General features: G+C 52.6%; 1 protein-coding gene across 1 annotated transcript in view; it reads left to right on the top strand.

The window, feature by feature from the left end:
• Window positions 1–20,566, top strand: part of MOB3C (MOB kinase activator 3C) — a 45,530-nt gene that overhangs the window by 10,176 nt on the left and 14,788 nt on the right. Inside the window, exon 2 of the mRNA XM_054038689.1 lies at window positions 5,811–6,320. Within this exon, the coding sequence (XP_053894664.1) occupies window positions 5,903–6,320 (418 nt within the window). The 5' untranslated portion in view covers window positions 5,811–5,902. The remainder of the gene's footprint in view (window positions 1–5,810; window positions 6,321–20,566) is intronic.

Raw genomic sequence — 20,566 nt, forward strand, 5'->3', positions numbered from 1 at the left:
CAAATCGGGAATAGAAAGCAAGAGACTGACCCCAAGTCCCCTTCCCTGTAGGCCTGTGGTTTAGACGTCCAGAGGCTTGGATTTATTTCAGCTGTATCCTTGGTGGGGTTTGGAGGCGCCTGCTATAATGGAATAGACTGCAGCTGCTGCTTGTTTAAATCCCCCTGCGGATTTGATGCTTTGGGAAGGAGTTTGTTTTGTAATGTGAAAATTAAAAGCAAAAATGTGCTCTTCTAGGCCACTGTTACTCCAGGATGCATTCAGTGAAGAGGTGGGCGAGATCGGGGCAGTGTGTCTAATGGTGTGAGGCGGCTGGCTGAGAAGCAGCCGCTGCAGTATATACTGATACTTGGAGGACAGACTCTTCCTCCCTGAGCCCTCCTAGAATGGCCCGAGACTTGGCCATCTTCCTACTGTTTATATGGAGCACATGGGCACGGCTGGAACATCAGCAGCCCCACTGTGTGTGTTTGCTCTCTGTAAATAAGGTTGGGTGCCCAAAACCAGAGACTACTATGGGGTCGGGGGGGAGGGATTTGGTCCTGCACTTTTAACTGCAGGTTTCCTTCCCTCAGAGTCTGTCGAAGTCAATGCAATCGATTTCTAGGCCTTTGGGCGAAACCATCGCTGAGAGCAATGAATAATACTTTGTACTTGTATAGCAGCGTCCACTACAAGCGCGCCTAACGCCCCTGTGAGGTAGAAAAGGATGATCGTCTCCATTCTGCAACCGGGGAAACTGAGGCACAGCGGGGCAAAGTGACTTGCCCAAGGTCATGCAAGGAGTCTGTGTCAGAGCCAGGAATTAAAGTCCCATTTCAGTGCCTTAACCACAAAAACCAAAGCGGCGATTAGACTGCAAGGCTGCAATCCCTGGCCTCGTTACTGTGGAGGGCAAAACTCCCTGGGCTCTGAGCTTTTGCTTTACCCTCCCCATCCAAGATTCGTGCTGATACTAAACCGGCCCCTCTTGAGGGAGATCGAGAAGTGACCTGGCTTCTTTGTAGGTTTGTGGCTCTACAATCTGACTTTGCTTTGAAGGGAAACGTTCTGCTTCTACTTTTTCTGAAGGTCTGTTTTCTTCCAAATTCCTGTAAGGATTTACAAGGCCTGTGCAGCTTGGCAGCAGTGCTGACAGCGGGTCACTAAGCAAAACCACGGCAAACAGCTCCAATGCCGTGGTGACGTGTGTGACAGGATAAAACTCTAAGGGCACGTCTTCACTACCTGCCGGATTGGCAGGTAGCAATCGACCTATTGGGGATCAACTTATCGCATCTAGTGAAGACGCGATAAATCGATCCCCGATGGCTCTGCCGTCGACTCCGGAAATCCACCGCGGCAAGAGGCGGAAGCGGAGTCGACAGCAGCGGTCGACTCGCTGCCGTCCTCACAGCCAGGTAAGTCGACCTAAAATACGCAACTTCAGCTACACTATTCACGTAGCTGAAGTTGCGTATCTTAAGTCAACCCTTCCCCCGCCCCCCGTAGTGTAGACCTAGCCTAAGACAGATAAAATAGGTCCGTGGGTGACATTTTCTGGGCTGTGTTCTACAAGAAGTCAGGCTAGAGCAGTAGTTTTCAACCTGTGGTCCACAGCCTATGCCTAAGATTTCCAAAGGGGTCTGCACCTCCACTTGAAATTTTTCAGGAGTCCGCAAATGAAAAAAGGTGGAAAACCGCTGGACTAGCTGATCTTCACGATCCCTTCTGGCCTTAAACTCTGAGTATCCTACTTTAGTGGAGAGATGCTAATTTAGCCAAGCTGAGGCTCTGACCCAAGGTGATATGCAATGGTGACTGAGCTCCACATATGGATGCATGTTTAGGGTTACCATACGTCCGGATTTTCCCGGACATGTCCGGCTTTTGGGGGCTCAAATCCCCGTCCGGGGGGAAATCCCCAAAAGCCGGGCATGTCCGGGAAAATTGGGAGGGCTGGGTGGTGCTGGGCCGGCGGTGCGGGGCCGGTGGCATGGTGCCGGGCCGGGAACTAGGGGCGCAGTGCCGGGCGCGGGGCCGGACGGGGAGCCGGGAGCGCGGTGCCGGGCCGGGGTCCGGGCGGGGAGCCGGGGAGCCGGGCCGGCGGGGAGCCGGGGAGCCGGGCCGGCGGGGAGCCGGTCAGCCGGGCCGGCGGGGAGCCGGGCCGGCGGGGAGCCGGTCAGCCGGGCCGGCGGGGAGCCGGGCCGGCGGGGAGCCGGTCAGCCGGGCCGGCGGGGAGCCGGGCCGGCGGGGAGCCGGTCAGCCGGGCCGGCGGGGAGCCGGTCAGCCGGGCCGGCGGGGAGCCGGGCCGGCGGGGAGCCGGTCAGCCGGGCCGGCGGGGAGCCGGCAGTGCTGGGCGGGCCGGGGGTGGTTGGCCGGGGCCGGCACCCCAGGGCCCGAGCCGACCCAGGCTGGAGCCGCCGGGGGGCCAGCCTGGGCCGCGCCTCCTCCCCCCCACACCCCCCTTACCTGCTTCAGGCTTCCCGCGAATCAAATGTTCGCGGGAAGCAGGGGAGGGGGCGGAGACTTTGGGGAGGGGGCGGGGTTGGGGCGGGGGGTATGGGCGGGGCTGGGGGCGGGGCCGTGGGCCGTGGAGTGTCCTCCATTTGGAGGCACAGAATATGGTAACCCTATGCATGTTCTATAGCATGAGGGACTTTTAGTCCTATTTTAAGTGCAAATCTCAATGTGACCTTAACTACAGAGTCACTACTAATGCCCGAATGTTATGTGTGTATCAATTATATTTATGGCACTGATCTAGTGAAAGTATTAACTTTAAGCATGTGACTAGCTCTGAAGTCAATAGGAGTCCAGTAGGCCTCAAGTTAAGTGCTTGCTTCAGCACTTTGCTGGATTGGGGGGGGGGCACCCAGGAAGTCTATTTTAGAAGTAGATGTAACCTCAACATCCAGAAAACTTGCAGTCATGGAAAGCTTATCGGTATCAGCAGGGTGCGCCTTGAAAATGTGACAGCCATGCAGGAAAGTACAAGATAACGCTCATTCTTTATCCGGCACTAGTTTCAGGCTCAGTAACTGGGTGGATGCTTTGGGTTACAAACCACCAGCCTCCCTCTCAGGCCATTCTGTGCTGCTAGGCAGGAAGCCGCGATGCTGCTGGAGTGTTTTGGAGCTGTAGCCAACAAGAGGGCCTGCTACCAGTCCCAGATGCCCCCGCTTCCCCCCCCCCCCAGCACTGCCATAGAGTGGCACTGAATACTGCCTCAGAGGGCTTGAACCCTGTTTCCAAAGCAGTCCAAGTTAGGGTTACCATATTCTGTGCCTCCAAATAGAGGACACTCCACGGCCCCCGGCCCCGCCCCCAGCCCCGCCCATACCCCCGCCCCAACCCCGCCCCCTCCCCAAAGTCTCCGCCCCCTCCCCTGCTTCCCGCGAACATTTGATTCGCGGGAAGCCTGAAGCAGGTAAGGGGGGTGTGGGGGGGAGGAGGCGCGGCCCAGGCTGGCCCCCCGGCGGCTCCAGCCTGGGTCGGCTCGGGCCCTGGGGTGCCGGCCCCGGCCGACCACCCCCGGCCCGCCCAGCACTGCCGGCCCCCGGCGGCCCGGCGCACCCCCGGGCTCCCCGCGGGCCCGCCGGCCCGGCTGACCGGCTCCCCGCCGGCCCGGCTCCCCGCGGGCCCGGCTGACCGGCTCCCCGCCGGCCCGGCTCCCCGCCGGCCCGGCTCCCCGCGGGCCCGGCTGACCGGCTCCCCGCCGGCCCGGCTCCCCGCGGGCCCGGCTGACCGGCTCCCCGCGGGCCCGGCTGACCGGCTCCCAGCCCGGACCCCGGCCCGGCACCGCGCTCCCGGCTCCCCGTCTGGCCCCGCGCCCGGCACTGCGCCCCTAGTTCCCGGCCCGGCACCATGCCACCGGCCCCGCACCGCCGGCCCAGCACCACCCAGCCCTCCCGATTTTCCCGGACATGCCCGGCTTTTGGGGATTTCCCCCCGGACGGGGATTTGAGCCCCCAAAAGCCGGACATGTCCGGGAAAATCCGGACGTATGGTAACCCTAGTCCAAGTGTTTACCCCTTTCTCCAGATCATTTATGAATAAGTTGAATAGGATCGGTCCCTCCCCCTCCCCTGTCCAAGCATCGCTAAATGGCTCAGTGTTGATTTCCTTTTTGGTCACACGGGAAGTTCCCCCCCAGGAGTTTCCCAGCTCATAAAAGTGCTCCTCGTGACCTGCCCCTGCAGCCAGCCTGGTAATTCCCCCAGGGCTCTGAAGTGAGTACGGCTAGCCGGCCAGGCACGCCGCTCTATTATTTAGCGGAAATGGAGTTTGTCTTCTGTTTCTTTAAAGCCCCTTAGGCCCAAATCCCATGTACAATTGTGTCCCAAGGGAAGTACCGTTAGAGTGTAACAATGTGATATAAAAGGAGAGACTCCCCTACCCATACAGCCGTAACACAATGCAAACTAGTCACACACAGTCTACCTCCTCCTGCCACGTTGCTGGATTGCATCGGCCGCCATCTGCACCTTGCTTTAAAATAACAAAGCTGTGTCAGGTCGGTCACTGGCTTTGGCAGCTAGTTCTGCACCTTTGCATCAGTAGAAGCAGGTACTCCCAGATGGGATGGCCAGGGGGTTAGCTGGAGGTCACCCTGAACACTACCTGAATTGTGGGACTACTTGCCATTTAATCAGCTGCCCCTAGGTGCCTTCCTGAATTTACTACCATGGAAGCAGAGGGTCTGTGTTTCTCCTGGACTCGGACTATGAACTGAAATCTGTGCGTCGTTTTCAAAGGGCTCGCCAAAGATCACCGAGCAGCTAAAATACATTTTGCATCGTCCTACAGTTCCCAGCATTAATACTATTAAGCACATGAGATCGAAGCTCCATTGTGCCAGGCGCTGCACGTCCTTACCCTGAAAAGCTTGCCAACTACTTTGATAAGTCACAGCAAGGGTGGGAGAGGAACAAGGGGCACAGAAAGGGGAAGGAACTTGCCCAAGGTCTCAAGCAGAAGGGACGAGAGCCCAGGCCACCTGAGCTCCAACCCAGGACTCGGTTCACCTGTCACAATAATAACGGTCACAGATATACACACGGGTCCTTCCATCCCAAAGGATCCTATAAGGTGCTTTGCAGACTCAATTACAACATATACTGGAATCACTTCAGCCACTAGAGAAGAGCAAATGCCTCTTGGGTGGAACGCCGCAGGTACTTAAGAGCACACTGCAGCAACAGACAGAGGACTGACCCTTGGGGAACACCACTAGTTACCCCTCTCCATTCTGAGAATTTACCATTAATTCCTACCCTTTGTTCCCTGTCTTTTAACCAGTTCTCAATCCATGAAAGGACCTTCCCTTTTATCCCATGGCAGCTTAATTTACATAAGAGCCTTCCCCCCCCCGAAGCCCCGCCCTCGCACCGCCTCTTCCCCCAACATAAGGTGCCCCGATCTTTCGCCCGCAAGGCTTCCCACCAGGCCAGCCGTGGTAGCACCAGCAAAAGATTTATTGCCATTTGCATTATGGCAGCATCGAGATGCCTCAGGGTCCCCCGTTGCCCTAGGTGCTATAAATACATCCCTGCCTCCAAGACTGCACCATCTAAATAGACAAGACAATAATCCTTCCTTTATCTCGGTTTTGCAGATAGAGAAACTGAGGTCATGGACACACAAGGAGTCTAGGTAGAGCCAGGAATCGAACCCAGATTCCCTCAGTTGACCTCTAGTACCTTAGTTACAAGACCATCTTAGTCTCTTGAATGTGCCAACAATTCGTCATGAGCAGCTTCAGTAAGGGAGAGCCAGTTACAGTTGGCTTCATAAATAATGGGTTCACTATTTCTCTATTTTCCTTTCAGAAACCCACGATGTCCACCCTGAAGCTCCCCGGCTAGGAATCTGCCTTGGGACACACCGCTGCCCCTTTTAAACCTGGCTGCCCCAGCCCAGAATGGCTTTGTGCCTCAGCCAAGTTTTCAACAAAGACAAAACCTTTCGCCCCCGTAAGAAATTCGAGCCCGGCACCCAGCGGTTTGAGCTGTACAAGAAAGCCCAGGCCTCTCTCAAATCTGGGCTGGATCTGAAGACTGTGGTCCAGTTGCCACCTGGGGAGAATATCAATGACTGGATAGCGGTGCACGTGGTTGACTTCTTCAACAGGATAAACCTTATCTATGGGACGATGTCGGAGTTCTGCACCGAGAAGAGCTGCCCCATCATGTCCGGTGGGCTCAAATATGAATATAGGTGGCAGGATGATCATAAGTACAAGAGGCCGACCAAACTATCGGCACCCCAGTACATGTGTATGCTGATGGAATGGATTGAGATGCTCATTAACAATGAAGACATCTTTCCTACCAGGATCGGTAAGTGGGCTGTAGTTCTTACATTCAGATAACTATTGTGATCATCTCGTCTGGCCTCCTGCATAACACAGGCCATAGAACTTCACCCAGGGGTTCCCACATCCAGCCCTGATGGCTTGTGGTTACTCATAGACTTTAAGGCCAGAAGGGACCATCATGATCATCTAGTCTGACCTCCTGCACATCACAGGCCACAGAACCTCACCCGCCCACTCCTGTAGTAGACCCCTAAGCTCTGGCTGAGTTACTGACGTCCTCAAATCATGATTTAAAGACTTCAAGCTACAGAGAATCCACCATTGACACTAGTTTAAACCTGCAAGTGACCCCATGCCCCCTGCTGCAGAGAAAGGCGAACCCCCCCACCCTCACCCCCCCCGAGTCTCTGCCAATCAGACCTGGGAGCAAATTCCTTCCTGGTCCCAAATTTGGCGATCAGTTAGACCCTGAGCATGTGGGCAAGACCCACCAGTGAGATACCTGGGAAAGAATTCTCCCCATCTCGTGTCCCATCATTGGCCATTGGAGATATCGGCTGCTAGCCGTCACAGATCGGCTACATGCCCTTGTAGGCAACCTCATACCATCCCCTCCATAAATGTATCAAGCTCAGTCTTGAAGCGCAGTATATCTCTTAGCTAATTGTCCTGTCGTGATGTAAAGACTCCAAGGGATGGAGAATCCAGCACATCACCAGTAACATGTTTCCATGGATAATTACTTTCTCTGTTAAAGAAGTTTTCCATCTTCTTTTTCACATTCATTGGAAAGGCAAAGGAAAATATGCCAGCTCTATCCTGCAACCAGCTTAATGAAGTGACACTATGAACTCAGTGTGTTGAATCCTTTCCCCCTACATTTGGGGCTTTGTGGACGTGGGGGACTCCTAGCACTCGTTAGAGCCAGGCAGGGTGTGTGGAGTGGTGCTACTCAAGCATCCTGTACATAGCTGTGGCAGTGCACTCCACCCCGACCTATGACATGCCTTGCTATTCCATTCCTAGGCTACCTGTGGCCTACAAGGACATGTGGCTTTTTCAATGAGGACAAATCTCCACCAGGAGAATAGGAGGTGGCCCACCACAAACAGTTGTTCTTATAACCTAACCCAGTTTCCAGAGGGAAAAAGTTTGTGAACTAACCCTCTTTATTGCCCATCCTGCAGATTTAATCCTCGTTACCCCTGTGGGTAACTATGGTGATAACATCACACATGCTAATCAGGTTCATCTGCCTTCTTTGGGGAGATCAGGGATTGGAGTGTACTGGGTTCGCTGATCGGTGTTGGTGATTCATTATTCGGTCTGATGGACACATACCAGCAATCCTGTTTCCATACAGATGGCTCTTGCTGTTTTCAGCGTCTTCATGGAGCACCCGGATTCCATAAATAAACTTCCCCCTAGATAGCAGTCGGTCCTCTCTGTGGTTCAGTTGTATTGAACCCAGCTGCCAAGCCCACATGGCGCTCTTGGAAGCGGTTCCTTTTCCGATGAAGTGAGCAACGCTTGTGTGATTTTTAATTTTTCCTCCTCCTCCAAAGGGAAGCTTTAAGAATCTTAAAACGTAGTGATCATCCTTCCAGTGAAACACAGCCCTTGGCGCGTCTTCCTCGCGATTACTGCTTTCCAGAGGGGCATGGGCTTGTGAATCTGAATCCAGTCACGGCAGTTGAGGGTTCCTATTTTAGTTTCCCTGGTGGGAAAGCCGTAGGAATCTGGGATGGAAAAGACCAGTGCAGGATTATTGAGCGAAATCCTCAACTGGTGTTGAGTGGCACGGCTCCAGTGACGTGCTCATATTCTCCAGTCCAGTTCCTGATGACTTAACTGATGGGGCTTCCATTTCTTCCCTTGGGAGACTGTTCCACACTTTAGGGGCACGACTGGCAGACGCTTAAATTGATGGAGCCTGTCTCGGTAACTTACCGCAATGCACGCTAATGCAACGCGGTGCATCCAGACTCCATGCATATGTGTGGACAGTGGCTGTGCCTCTCAGCTGGCCTTGCACTCCATTGTGTTGGGCACTTTGGTTTCTGAGCATGCATCCGATGAGCTCCAGTCATTATGGGAGCCTGAATTAAGGAAGAAATCTAATTTTTGCTCCCACTTAGTGGCAGTATTAGAGTGTCATTGATCCCGATAGGCATCAATCTATAACGAGCCCTCTCTTCAACATCTCCTTGCTCGCAGAGCCTGCCCTTTCCTGCAGGCATGCGGCCTCTGGGTTTAGAAGCTGTAGATCTGATATCTTGAAATTAGAAGTGGAAACAGCCAAGCGAAGAATGGAAATTGTCCTGGAGCAAAAAGATCAAATCAAAGCTGTTAGGTGCGAGTGCTTTGGCCAAAGCCTGCCGAAGAAATCATCATTCCCAGCCTCATCCCATAAATATCTCCCCAAGGGGAGGGAACCCAAAATGAACCCAAACCCAACAGGCAAAGCAAGACCTTGGCAGGCCTGAGCCCACGCTGGCATGAAGGCTGTGGACAGAGACTATGTTCCCAGGGGCTGGAAGTGAAGTACCATGACCGAGAACGCCTCTGCCAAGGTTCCTGCAGGAGATATGGGAGGGCTCCTGGAAAGCAGCCACTGGCATCACTGGATACAGACCCTCGCCACGTGGCAAAGCTGCTGTTAACCAAAGCTGTAATGCCACCCTGTGTGAGCTTGCAGCGGGTGAGGTCAGGCCTTCCAAAAGCCGGGGTTTACAGTTCAGCTCTGAAATGGTCAGGAATTAGGGTTTGCAGCTGAGCCTGGGACCAGCAACCTCCACCTCCCTAGTGAACAATGTAGGGCTGGTAGCTGAAGCATAGTTGGCTTGCAGCTCGACCGCCTGATTGGCTGGAGGAACCAACAGGCATGGGTGGAGCATGAAACCTCCTCAGGGAGGCTAGTCACGGGGCTTCGCTTCTTCCACCCGAGGCCCCACCCCCAACCCCCCACTGTGGCCCAGGACGAGTCCCAGCCGAACTGCCCCGAGCACTGGCCGGCCCAACCCTCGGGCCGCCAGCTAGGCTTGCCAACTGTCTAAGCACACAAACCAAACACCCTTGCCCGTCCCTTCCCCGAGGCCCCGCCCCACTCACTCCATTTTCCCCCTCCCTCCATCACTCCTTCTCTCCCACCCTCACTCACTTTCACCAGGCTGGGGCAGGGGGTTGGGGTGCAGGAGGGAGTGTGGGGTGCAAGCTCTGGGAGGGAGTTAGGGTGTGGGAGGAGGTGAGGGGGGCAGGGGCCAGCCAGGCAGGGCTTACCTTGGGTGACTCCTGGTCAGCGGCGCAGTGGGGCTAAGGCAGGCTCCCTGCCTGCCCTGAGCCCGCACTGCTCCCGGAAGTGGCCAGCACATCCCTGCCACGTGTGCTCCCCAAATGCTGACTCCGCAGCTCCCATTGGCTGGGAACTGCAGCCAATGGGAGCTCTGAGGGCGGAGCCGGCCTTAGCCCCACTGTACCGCTGACCGAGGAGCCACCTGAGGTTAGTGGGGCTAGGGGGCTCCGCGCACTGCTCCCGGAAGCAGCCAGCATGTCCCTGAGGTCCCTGGGAGGGGGGCTACAGGGCTCTGTGCACTGCCCCTGCCTGCAGGCACTGCATAGACCCCCTGCCCTCCCCTGCAGGGATGTCCCACAAGTAGCACAGGGCCAGGGCAGGCAGGGAACCTGCCTTAGTCCCGCTGCACCGCCAGTGTTAGTGGCGTAAAATCTCCTGGTTTGGCTGCAGTAGCCTCTGGGAGATAGGGCCTGATTCCGGGAGACTCCTGGAGAAACCAGGAGGGTTGGCAACCCTACTGCCAGCGAGGCCATCAGCTGGCCTGAGCAGCAGCACGACCCCCAAGTCGTCCCAGAACCACTCTGTACTGGGCCGTTCCTGGGTTTTTTCAGTGGTCCAGTTGCCAGCTATTTTCCACCCGCACCACGTGTCCTAGTCAGTGCCATAGAAGCACCTGCCGTTCTGCAGAAACCCGGTGGGGTTCAGAGCGTTATTGACAGACCTCCAGGAACAGGCAGAATGTTCTCACGTTCAGAACCCCGCTCCGGAGTCTCACAGACAGACATGGAACTGGCTGTGGTGGTTTGTGGACGTTCTTTCTGGTTGAGAGTAAGAGACTATGGGTCTGTATCCACTGAGCCCTGCGAGGTGGATCTACACCGCACTTAAACAGCCCCTTAGCTCACGCCTGAGTCAGCTGGCATGGGCCAGTCACAGGCGTCTAATTGCAGAATAGACACACGCTGAAAGGTTGGAGCCTTCCACAGTCACACGCCATTGTCAATACTTCCCCAGTTAATTACTCTGACAAGCTGAGGTTAATTACTTTGTAGCTTTGGCATTTCAGAAGATGGAGCTGCCTGGGCGAAAGGGAAATGCCACGTTTATTTGTTTCTGATGAGGGTGCTTCCTTTCTATGAACTCAACAATAGAACGAGTTTGGGTGAGAGCGACAAGGCCGGGGCCGTGGAGCCACTTGGGGGAATGAAAGTGCATAAACAAAAGAAGGTGCTTGATGTGTTCTACAAAGAACCAGACCTTGTAGGGCTGGGGGATACACTGGGAATGGATCAAGGTGGTGTGGAGGGAAGGCTGAGACTACAGCTTGTCAAAAAATGGGGCAGGGGGAATCTGCAGAATTCAGAGATGTTAAAGCCAGGAGGGACAATTCTCATCTAGCTTGACCTCCTCTATCACACAGGCCATAAAATCTGCAAAAACGTCTGCATCGAGCCCATCACTTCTTTTGGAGCATATCAGGGCCAGGGGATTGGCTTTAGGGTTAGCATTAGGAGCGGGCCGAGGGTCCAGGAGCCAACTACCAGACATCAGGCCTGGTTGGAACACCAGGAGCTCAGATCTGAGAGACAAGCCAGAGGGCCGGGATCATGAGTCAGTTACCAAGCCTCCAGACACCAGGAGGTCAGGATCAGAAGGCAGGACCAGGCAAACACCAGACCAGTGGTCCATGGCAAAGTGAAGCCCAATTGTACAGACAACTACCTAGTTCCTCCTCTGGCTTAAATAGGGGCTGCAGCCCAATCAGGAGCTTGCCCAATCAGAGCAGAGGGGTGGGGCTTGTGCCCTGGTTGCGCTTCATGGGCCCTAGTCCCTGCTGCTGAGTGAGCCGCCAATCGAGGATTGCAGTGCGATGAAATCCAGGTCCATGTTGGGAGTTGAGACCCCTGGGGCCTGACAGAGCTATAGCAGAGTGTCCAGAAAGAAATCCAGTTTTGATTTAAAGAATTCAAGTGAGGGAGAACCCACCACAGCCCTACGAGAGCTGTTACAATGGTTAATTTCCCCCACGCTTAAATATTTGCACCTGACTCCTAGTCTGAATTCGTCTAGCATCTGCTCTCCACCAGTGGGTCTGGTTACAGGATTTTTCCCTGCTGCGTTAATGAGCTGTCTATTGTTGGCGGCCTGTTCCCTGGGGAGGTTCTTGAAGACTGTGATCAAGTCACCTCTTCGCCATCTCCTGGTTATAGTAACTAGGGGTTGCGTCCTTTGTCGTTTGTGTCGGCTGAGCTCCTCGCACAGCTCGGGGCTCTTTGCATCCCTCCATTTCTGCTCCCTGTGGCCACCCCCTCTATTTCAGGGACTCCTTGCAATTCCCCCCATCTCCCCTCGGCCAGGGGGTCTGTGTACCCCCTCTTTGCATACCAAGGTCCCCCATTCTCCCCCACCCCCCCATACCAGCGGCTGTGTATGCACACCCATGCTGTCCATTCCCTTTCCCAGCAGGGGCGCTGCGTGAACCCTTATTACCCTCTTCCCTCCATTGAGAGGGGCTGTTTGGGCCTACCTTCCTCCCTCTCTGCATACCAGGGGTTCCCCACCATTCCCCAATACCAGGGTCCCCCATTCGCCACTCACCTTCCCAGAGCTGGGTGCACTCCCCCCCCATTCCCCTTTCCTCCCTCCCCCTTTCTTCTTCTTGCTTCTTAACACACAGAGTGACTAGTTTGCAAACAGCCCCCGGAGTATAAAATGTTCCTGCGGTTCAGGACAACGAAGGAGTTAGCACTGTAGCAGATAGGACAGGTCGTTGGGGAGCTCACACTCTGAGTCTGTATGGCAGCCCCATAGTTTCAGATTTTGATATCCTTGGGCCCTTGCTCTGTGAGCCGTCCCACTGGCTCCCATGGAGGAAAGGCTCTGTTCGGCGTCAGTGAGTGCAGCCGAATCTGGCCCTGGATTTGCGGGTGCAGTTACATTGGGTTAGACTGTCACAGCCCTGCTGTGGCCAGGCAGGGAACTAAGGTTCCCCTTCCCGCCCCAGCTTGGCCCTGCTGAGAGGGAGACTCCAGCCTGGAGAGGGGAGAGCAGGAGTTATGTATCTGATACAGCTCCCAGTGAGTGACTGCTGTGTGTGTGTGTGGGGGGGGGGGGGCACGGATTGTGACAGGCCTGAGCTCCACCACTCGTCCTTAGTCCCTGGCCAGTTTAACTGGCGGGGTGCATGGCAGGGGGATGAGCTACTAAAGGGAGGAAGTAACTTACTCGCTCTCCAGAGCAAGGGGGAGCAGGGGAGGAATTGTGACCTGGGCTCCCAACTCCTTCTCTGCTCTGCAGCGCCGGCCCCGTGCTCGGGACGGGATGGTACCGTTACAGCCCAGCCCTCTGAGTGCCAAGGGGCAGCTCCCTTCAGGCCAAGCTTGATGAGGGGGATAAGGGGGCACCTTGCCGTGGGTTGACCAGCAGCTGTGCCATGGGCCAGCGCTTCCACCTAAAAAGAATACAGGATGGTTGGTGCCACCATGCTGGGGGAAGGGAGGGGCTCTGCAATGGGGGATGCAGGAACCACACTGATTGGAGTCCCTGGGGGATGGGGGGAGACACCGGGACAGCCTAGCCTCCAGGGGCTATAGTGATCGGGTGGGGCGAATGTGTAGAATGAATCAGGGAAATAGCCTCTCCCCCTCCCCCCCACCAAGACAGGAGCAGCTCCACAGACACTACCTCCACTACCTCCACTGACCACTTGGTGAGGGGCAGAGAGGAAAATCCACATAGCAGTGGGTCCCCTGGCTTTGCCCCCTGCTTGTTGGTGGGTGGGGAGCACCCACCGGAGCTGAGATCCACTAGGGCAGGGGCCCCACACCCTTCCTGCTGCCGGGGTACCCTCAGGGGCTGCAGAAGCACAGGCAGGGTTTGCCCCTCAGCAGCAATGGCAAAGGAGCGAGGCTGCTGAGGGGCGGTTATCAGTGCATGTGACCCTGCTGTTATCTGCTGCGAGGAGGCCTTGCGCATCTGGTAGCCGGGAAGAACTTTACCGCCCCTGCTCAGCTCTTATCTTATCCCAGTGGAGGAGCTTTTCGGTGGGCTTGAGGGGAATGCTGAGCAAGGCTGGGGCGTTGCTAGACTGAGGCCTGGCTTATCTGCTGGGCCCGCTCGTGGGATGGCTTCCTTTCCCAGAGATGGCTGCTGTCACACAGTGCTAGGAGACATGCACACACAGGAATTATTATAATTTGCATTGTGGCAGCACCTATGAACACAGTTCATGGACCAGGATCTAATTGTGCTAGGGCCTGTACAAACTGAACAAAAAGACAAGCCCCCACCCCCAAGAGTTTATAATCCAAGAGTAAGGCAAGAGGCAACAGATGGATGCAGACAAACAGGAACAATGAGACAGTATGGGCTGGGGTATCCGCGTGCCAGCTGCTGCCTAACCCTTGTTGAGGTTTGTAGGCCTCACGGAATTACGTTATGTAGAAGCTTGGGTATAGGATTACTAAGGACAGTGGTGGTGTCAGTCAACAATGGAAGATCAGTTTAAAGGCTCAAGACTTGGCTACACACTCACCTTGTACTGATGTACAACTAACCCAATGTGGAGGCGATTATACCAGTTATATTATATAGATTATATAAAGATCCTCATGCTGGAATGACTTGTTCCTTTATGGGAAGAGGAATAAATTATACTGGTAGAAGGACCTTTACATTGGTCTAACTATGGCCAGACTAGGGTTGTACTGATACAACTATATCCATAGAAAATCAGACCCTTAACCGACCTAGTGATGCCAGTACAAAACCTGCGTAGATCAAGCCTAAAGATTGTAAAAGAGCCCTGAGCAAATTCTGTCGGTGAAATTAACAAGCTTTGTTCATAGCTAAGCATCTACGTGAAGTGCTTTCTTTCTAAACACAATCTGGGCCTTCCATGCCCTTTCCCAAAGAACACAATTAACAAAACAAAACAAAACTATCGGATACTTTCCCAGTAATAAAGGGGAAAAAAAACATTTGGACGCAGTGTGATGCGATTGTAAAACCAGCCAGCTGAGAAAACAAGGAGGTTTTTTTTTTTTTTTTTTTTTTTGTCTTGTCCCATCTCCTTCCAAAATTAACACCATGTATAGTTTGCAGCTGCTGTCCTGCCATTAATTTTAAGTGGTGTTTAAAAAAAAAAAAGACTTAAAGAGGAAGGGGCCGTTCTGTTAACAATAAGCTGCCAAAACGGGATTTAATAATAATAATAATTAATTCATTGTATGAATACTGTTGACTTGAATTATTCCTTTCCACAATTTCATGGGACTGATTAATAATGAAAGAACGCAATTAGTTGGCACTAGTGGTACATAGGCAGAATCCTGGCAGGGAAGATGCGTAGAATTCTGTTCCCATAATTGTGTATACTTTTGGATTTCTCTCATTTTAATGTCTTTCCCCACATTGTCCCACATGGTTTCCATGTTTTGAAGCAATCAGGGCTGTGTGTGGAAAACATATCTCCTTGAGCGTTTAAAGCACAACCCTAGGTAGGTTTCAAGTAAAACGTCCCAGTAAAGTTAAAATTAAGGTGCTAAACCCAGGGCTGGCTCCAGGTTTTCTGCCGCCCCAAGCGGCAAAAAAAAAAAAAAAAAAAAAAAAAAAAAAACCGCGGCAGCGCCATCATGCCGCTCCACTCTTCGGTGGCAATTCGGTGGCAGGTCCTTCACTCTGAGAGGGACTGAGGGACCCGCCGCCGAATTGCTGCCAAAGACCCGGATGTGCCACCCCAATAGCGGACGGAGTGCCGCCCCTTGGTATTGGTCGCTCCAAGCACCTGCTTCTTTAACTGGTGCCTGGAGCCGGCCCTGGCTAAACCATTGTATTTGCTGCAAGTCGCCCCTAACACCAGGGCCCTGGCCACATATCAATTAAGGGAATTCAATTCTGAGTACTTGTATCCTTCCCAGGGTTTCAGATGGATACAGTTCTCTTCACTCCATGGCCTCACTTATTGTTGTAGTGTTCCTGAGCGCTGTTAAGCCGTTGCTATGCTCCACCTCAGATATGGCTGCATTTCTGTAGAGGGGAACATGATTCTTCTAGGTGTAGGTTGTCCAGTCAGGTTGTGAAGTTTGGAAAGTGTTTTGGAATCAAAGTCACTATGTATGAGGGCTTGTCCTCCAAAGTGAATTAAACTCAACTGAATTAAGGCCACCTTAATTCTGTATCAGTGTCCACCAGGGATTTATTGTGGTTTAACAAATCCCTTTTAAAAGTTAACTTGGATTCATTTTCTTGGGTAGACTAGCCCTGAGTCGCTCACTCTAGTCAAAACAAATCCTATAACGTAGGTTATGGCAGCACCATCGTGTATCATTTTAACTGTGATAGGGCAACCGTTCCGAAGGTTTTGTTCTGTATCAGGACATCGGTTAACACAGTGATAAAAGCAGCAGGCCTGGATTTTAGAATTAGTCACCGTCTTTGTGGCTGGAATTATAATAATGGATTATTGTTATTTACATTTGCACCTAGAGGTCACAACCAAGATTGGGGCCTCACGGGGCTAGATAAGAGGGGGCCCATTACCGCTCTGCTCCATAACGTGATGCCTCTCCAATAAGCAACCCCGTTCCATATTGATAACCAACCTCATTCCCCCCTCGAGTGTCCTCAGTCATGATTTAAAGCTGAGTGTCTGGAAGTGGAGGGTCGGTGCTGCTGGGAATCTTTGGAAGTCAGGTTAGCTCTTTTTCAGAAGGGTCTGATTGGGGTTGGGGAAGGAGTTTAATATCTCAGCGCTGGCTAATGAGCTGTCAGTGAGGCAATTTTATCCGTGCAGCGAAGATCAGCTGAAGGGAAAGCCTGTTAAGCATCACGCCTGACACCAGATTCGTTATAGCTGAATGGCCCTGTGTGCCTCTGGCTCAAGAAATCTTCCCCTTGTCTTCTACCAGGAAAGCTCCTCTTTCTTCTAATGAGGATGGAGAGAGAGGGAAGCTCATTTAGCTCCAGATGTCCCTGCCCCTGTGGCAAACGACGCTCCATCATTCTAGGGAGCAGCTCGGTGAAGAGCCGAGATGCGACGGCTTGAGGAGCAGACGGGCGAGTTATTTATGCAGCTCCATAAGGGGCAGAGGAGATGTGGCTCAGTGTGGAACATGCCTGGTGTTGGTGTTTTGGTCTCGCCGGGGTGCAGTGGCTGCCAGGGCAATGGCTCGGTACCCGAAAGAACAGCCATCGAATTTAGATTCAGGGCAAGGGGAAGTTCAGTTTCCCCAGCAACTTGCTGATGTGAGAAAAGAGGCGAGGCTGGCCCCCGTTGCTTTTGAACTTGCCGCTTTCCGATGCTGAGCTGCGGGTAGGAGCAGCAGGATGGTAAGAAGCCTTCAGGCCTTTGAAAATTCACAGCAACGCATAAAGAGAGGAGGGTGGATGCTTATCAGATTTCCACCCCACTTCCTGCCCAGGGGAAGGCTTTTTAATCATCTTGCAGGCCACCATGCTGAGTGGCTCCTGTGTATCACAAACAGACAGTTGCACCTCTTTCTTTTTAAATACTTTGGCACGGTCTGTGTTAAGACTTGCTTCTGAGCGTGATGGGGATATACTTTCTCCTGCATCTGGTGCAATTGCCGGTAGAAGCTAAGATTCTAGAATGACATATCCATGCTTCAGGTCATTTCCTGGCCATCTTGGGGGTCAGGAAGGAATTACTACCTCCCAGTCACAGGTGTGTTGCGCGTATTTTCCCTTTCATCCAAAGCAGGGTGGCAGCAGGAATCCGGACTCGATGGGCTGGGATAGCAAATTTTGTATGATGATGATGAGCCCTCTCCCTAGGACGGGGCATCGTTCTTCAGATCTTATAAAGGCTGATGTGGCAGCTTATGCAGCCATGTAGCAGTGGATGAGAAGGGACAACATACTGACATGTCAGAGGAGAGCGTGACGTGGAGATTCACGGTCCGTTAGCTGAAGACTGCTCAGGGGTCTCTGGCAAATCCGGTTTGTCCGATCTGCCTGGTGTCACCGTGTCTGATCACTTGGAAACCTTTCTGCCTTATTTACCCACTGCTGCCTGTCAACATCCCCTGCACACTCCAAATCAAAGGCAATACCCACTCCAGTGCCACATGGGCATGTGTGGGCTTGTGTGTGTGTGTTCATGGGGAATCATAACAGTAGTGGACTCCTCCCTCTCCTGGTCTGAACAGGGAACTTCCATTCCCTACCCATCGCTGGTTTGGTGTCACAAAGCACTTGAGACTCTGCCCTCTCTAAATTGCCCCTTGCCCAGAGAGAATTATTCAGTGACGTAGCTCGGTGGCACCTCCCTTGCCCCGGTGCATGGGGTATTCTCATGAAGAAAGGGGTGCGGTCAGAGTGTCTTTACACCCCAGTGGTCCCCGGCTGCTGGAATGTCCCTTCAGAGCTGTTGGCAGCCAGATGTAAGTTAGAGCAGCCCTGAGGCTGCTCTAAAGCACTCATAAGTCTGGATTGGTTCCTGGCCAGCCCTGGAACCCAGAGTGGTGTAAAGCAACCTTTCCCACTCCCTTTGGTCCTGCCCCAAGTGTAAACTCAGCCAGAGCAAAGACTCTAGTCCTCTGACAATGCTAGCTCTGGGAAACAGAGTTTATTTCCCACCCCAGCCCCCCGACCTGCTTTTACCATGTGCTCCCATTTTATAAGCACTGCCTCACTGGTTATTTGCAGCATAGACTAAAACTGGCCAGTTGGATCAAGTTTCTTCCTTTGGTCGGAAAAGGGATCTGGGAAGCAGGATGCATAACCAGCACTAGGTCACAAACACAGAGCGGTAGCATTCGCTGCTTCCTTCACCACAGCCCCTTGCTGAGTCCCTGGCGGTGTTCTGAACACCTTGCGTCTCTGGAGCAGAGGGTATTTCCCAGTGGTAATGTTGAAAACACACACTCGTTAAAAAATCACTGGCCGTGACGGATTCTCTTTATTAAGGGGAGTGAGGCTGGCTGCTGCTTTGTTCTTTTCCAGTCTGATCTTAGTCTGCTGGGGCCATGATGTTCTTCCTTCCCTCTGTTCGCAGGAACAGCAGCTCTGCCTCCAGGTGAGCCGCTGATCTCAACCATTTAGGGCTTTTACTTGATCAAATGCGGACGTCAGTGGAAGACTCCAACAGCCTGCAGTGGGCTTCGGCTCAGGCCCAAAGAGAGCCCTAGTTCACCAAGACCCTCCAGGCTGCGGGGAAACCGAACAAGCTGCTTGCTTGCTTTGCTATTATAGAGGGCAAAACTGCTTACCTCATGGAATCACCTCACGGCCTTGTCCCCCAGCAGACAGGCAGGGGGGCCCTGTCTTGATAGTTAAAGGTTCAGGACAAAGGGAACAGATTCCTAGCCACACATACAGATTGCTAGCCTGGGGCAGGCCCTGGCCCTAGCCACATCTTCCCTTTAAAGCACTAAAGATGGAAACTAATGCCTTTGATCTGACTCTTTAACCACCAAATGAATAATGGGCCAGGTCCTGATACCTTGACTGAGTTTTTTTACTCTGACCAGATCCCGTTGTCCCCAATGCAAGGTTTGTATTACTGTGAAATAGACCTCGGGGTGTGGTTTGGTTTCCTCAAAGGCAGAATTTCATATGTCTCAGCTACATTATTAGCGTCCTCAGTCTCCAGGCAAAATCGGGGCCTCACTGTGCTAGGGGCTGTACAAACACATAGTGAGGGACAGTCCCTGCCCCAAGATCTTACACTCTTGGTAAAGCAGGCTTCTTAGCCCTGTTTTACAGGTGGGGGGGAGATGAAGGGACTTGCTGCTGGTTATACATAGTCTGTGACAGAGCCAGGCACAGAACCCAAAGCTCTGGAGTTCCCATCCATTACCTTAACCACAAGCCAGTCCTATAATCCTCTCCAGTCAATTTAATCCTTTACTGTCCACACGATAGTTTAGTTTTCTCAGTTAGATATTCACTGTTCACCCACCTTCTATGAAAGCAATAAAAGACTTGATGCAAAATCCCAACCGCGCCTTTTCTTATTGATAATCTGCCATGGAAATCCTGTCTCATATTCTAGCAAAAGGGTAAAAAACAAACAACAAACCTGAGGGCTGAGTGTGTTTTAGTTAAAGAAAACAGAGCAGAATTTTGCCCGGTATCTGTGAAAATCAGGTGTAATTCCATTAAACCCAGCGGAGTCTCTCCTGATCTACACTAGCATAAGTGAGATCAGAATCTGGTCCGTTGGATCTATAAATGACATGAATACTATGCAGCTTTTAAAATCAGTGTATGGGAAGGGGACCCCCTGTGGTGGTGTGCTTAGTCGTTATGTTTCCGATAGTTTGCAGAGCTTAGGGGTAACTATGCTTTTGGAAACAGACTGTAGTCTGTCTCTCTCCTCTTAAGTACATCTCGGATTTAGCCCAGCGGTGGCATTGGCTGCACTCTGAGTTTTGGCCTCTGAAGTGCTGACTTTTGTGAATGGAGGATTATGGAAAAATCTTTTATCTTTTTTTTTTTTTTTTTAAATCTCTCTTGCTGAAGAACCCAGCAGTTTCCCAGGAGGAGAGCAAGCAGTCAGTGGTGCTTGAAAACAAAGCTTAAGAATTCCTTTCTGAAGAAGTTGCCTAATTCTCTGTCAAGTCTTAGCTAGGAAACTGCTTTAAAAGCAAAGAACAGTGATTTTAGTGTGGAAAGAGATGGACAAGTATCTGTCACAGAACACTGCGCCGGTAGTAGCTACTGTCAAGCAGAGGTTATTGTGAATAGACCTGGTCAAAACTCAGGATTTCCATTTCATGGGACATTTTGCCATTTCAAAATTTGTTTTCATTCCAAACCAATATTTTCAAAACTTCCCAGCAAACAGAATTTTTGAAAAATTCAGTTGTGGGAAATTTTCGTCTATCTATGTCCTCCTCTTCCGAGACTTGCGATGGTATCTTTGAGTGAGGCAGACGCTTTTCAGGTGGGAACAAGGCTGAGATCAGCCAACCTGTTTTACCACCGACTGGTAAACATTTAGTAACTACCAA

The sequence above is a fragment of the Malaclemys terrapin genome, chromosome 8 (genome assembly GCF_027887155.1).
Source record: "Malaclemys terrapin pileata isolate rMalTer1 chromosome 8, rMalTer1.hap1, whole genome shotgun sequence".
Taxonomy (NCBI): domain Eukaryota; kingdom Metazoa; phylum Chordata; order Testudines; family Emydidae; genus Malaclemys; species Malaclemys terrapin.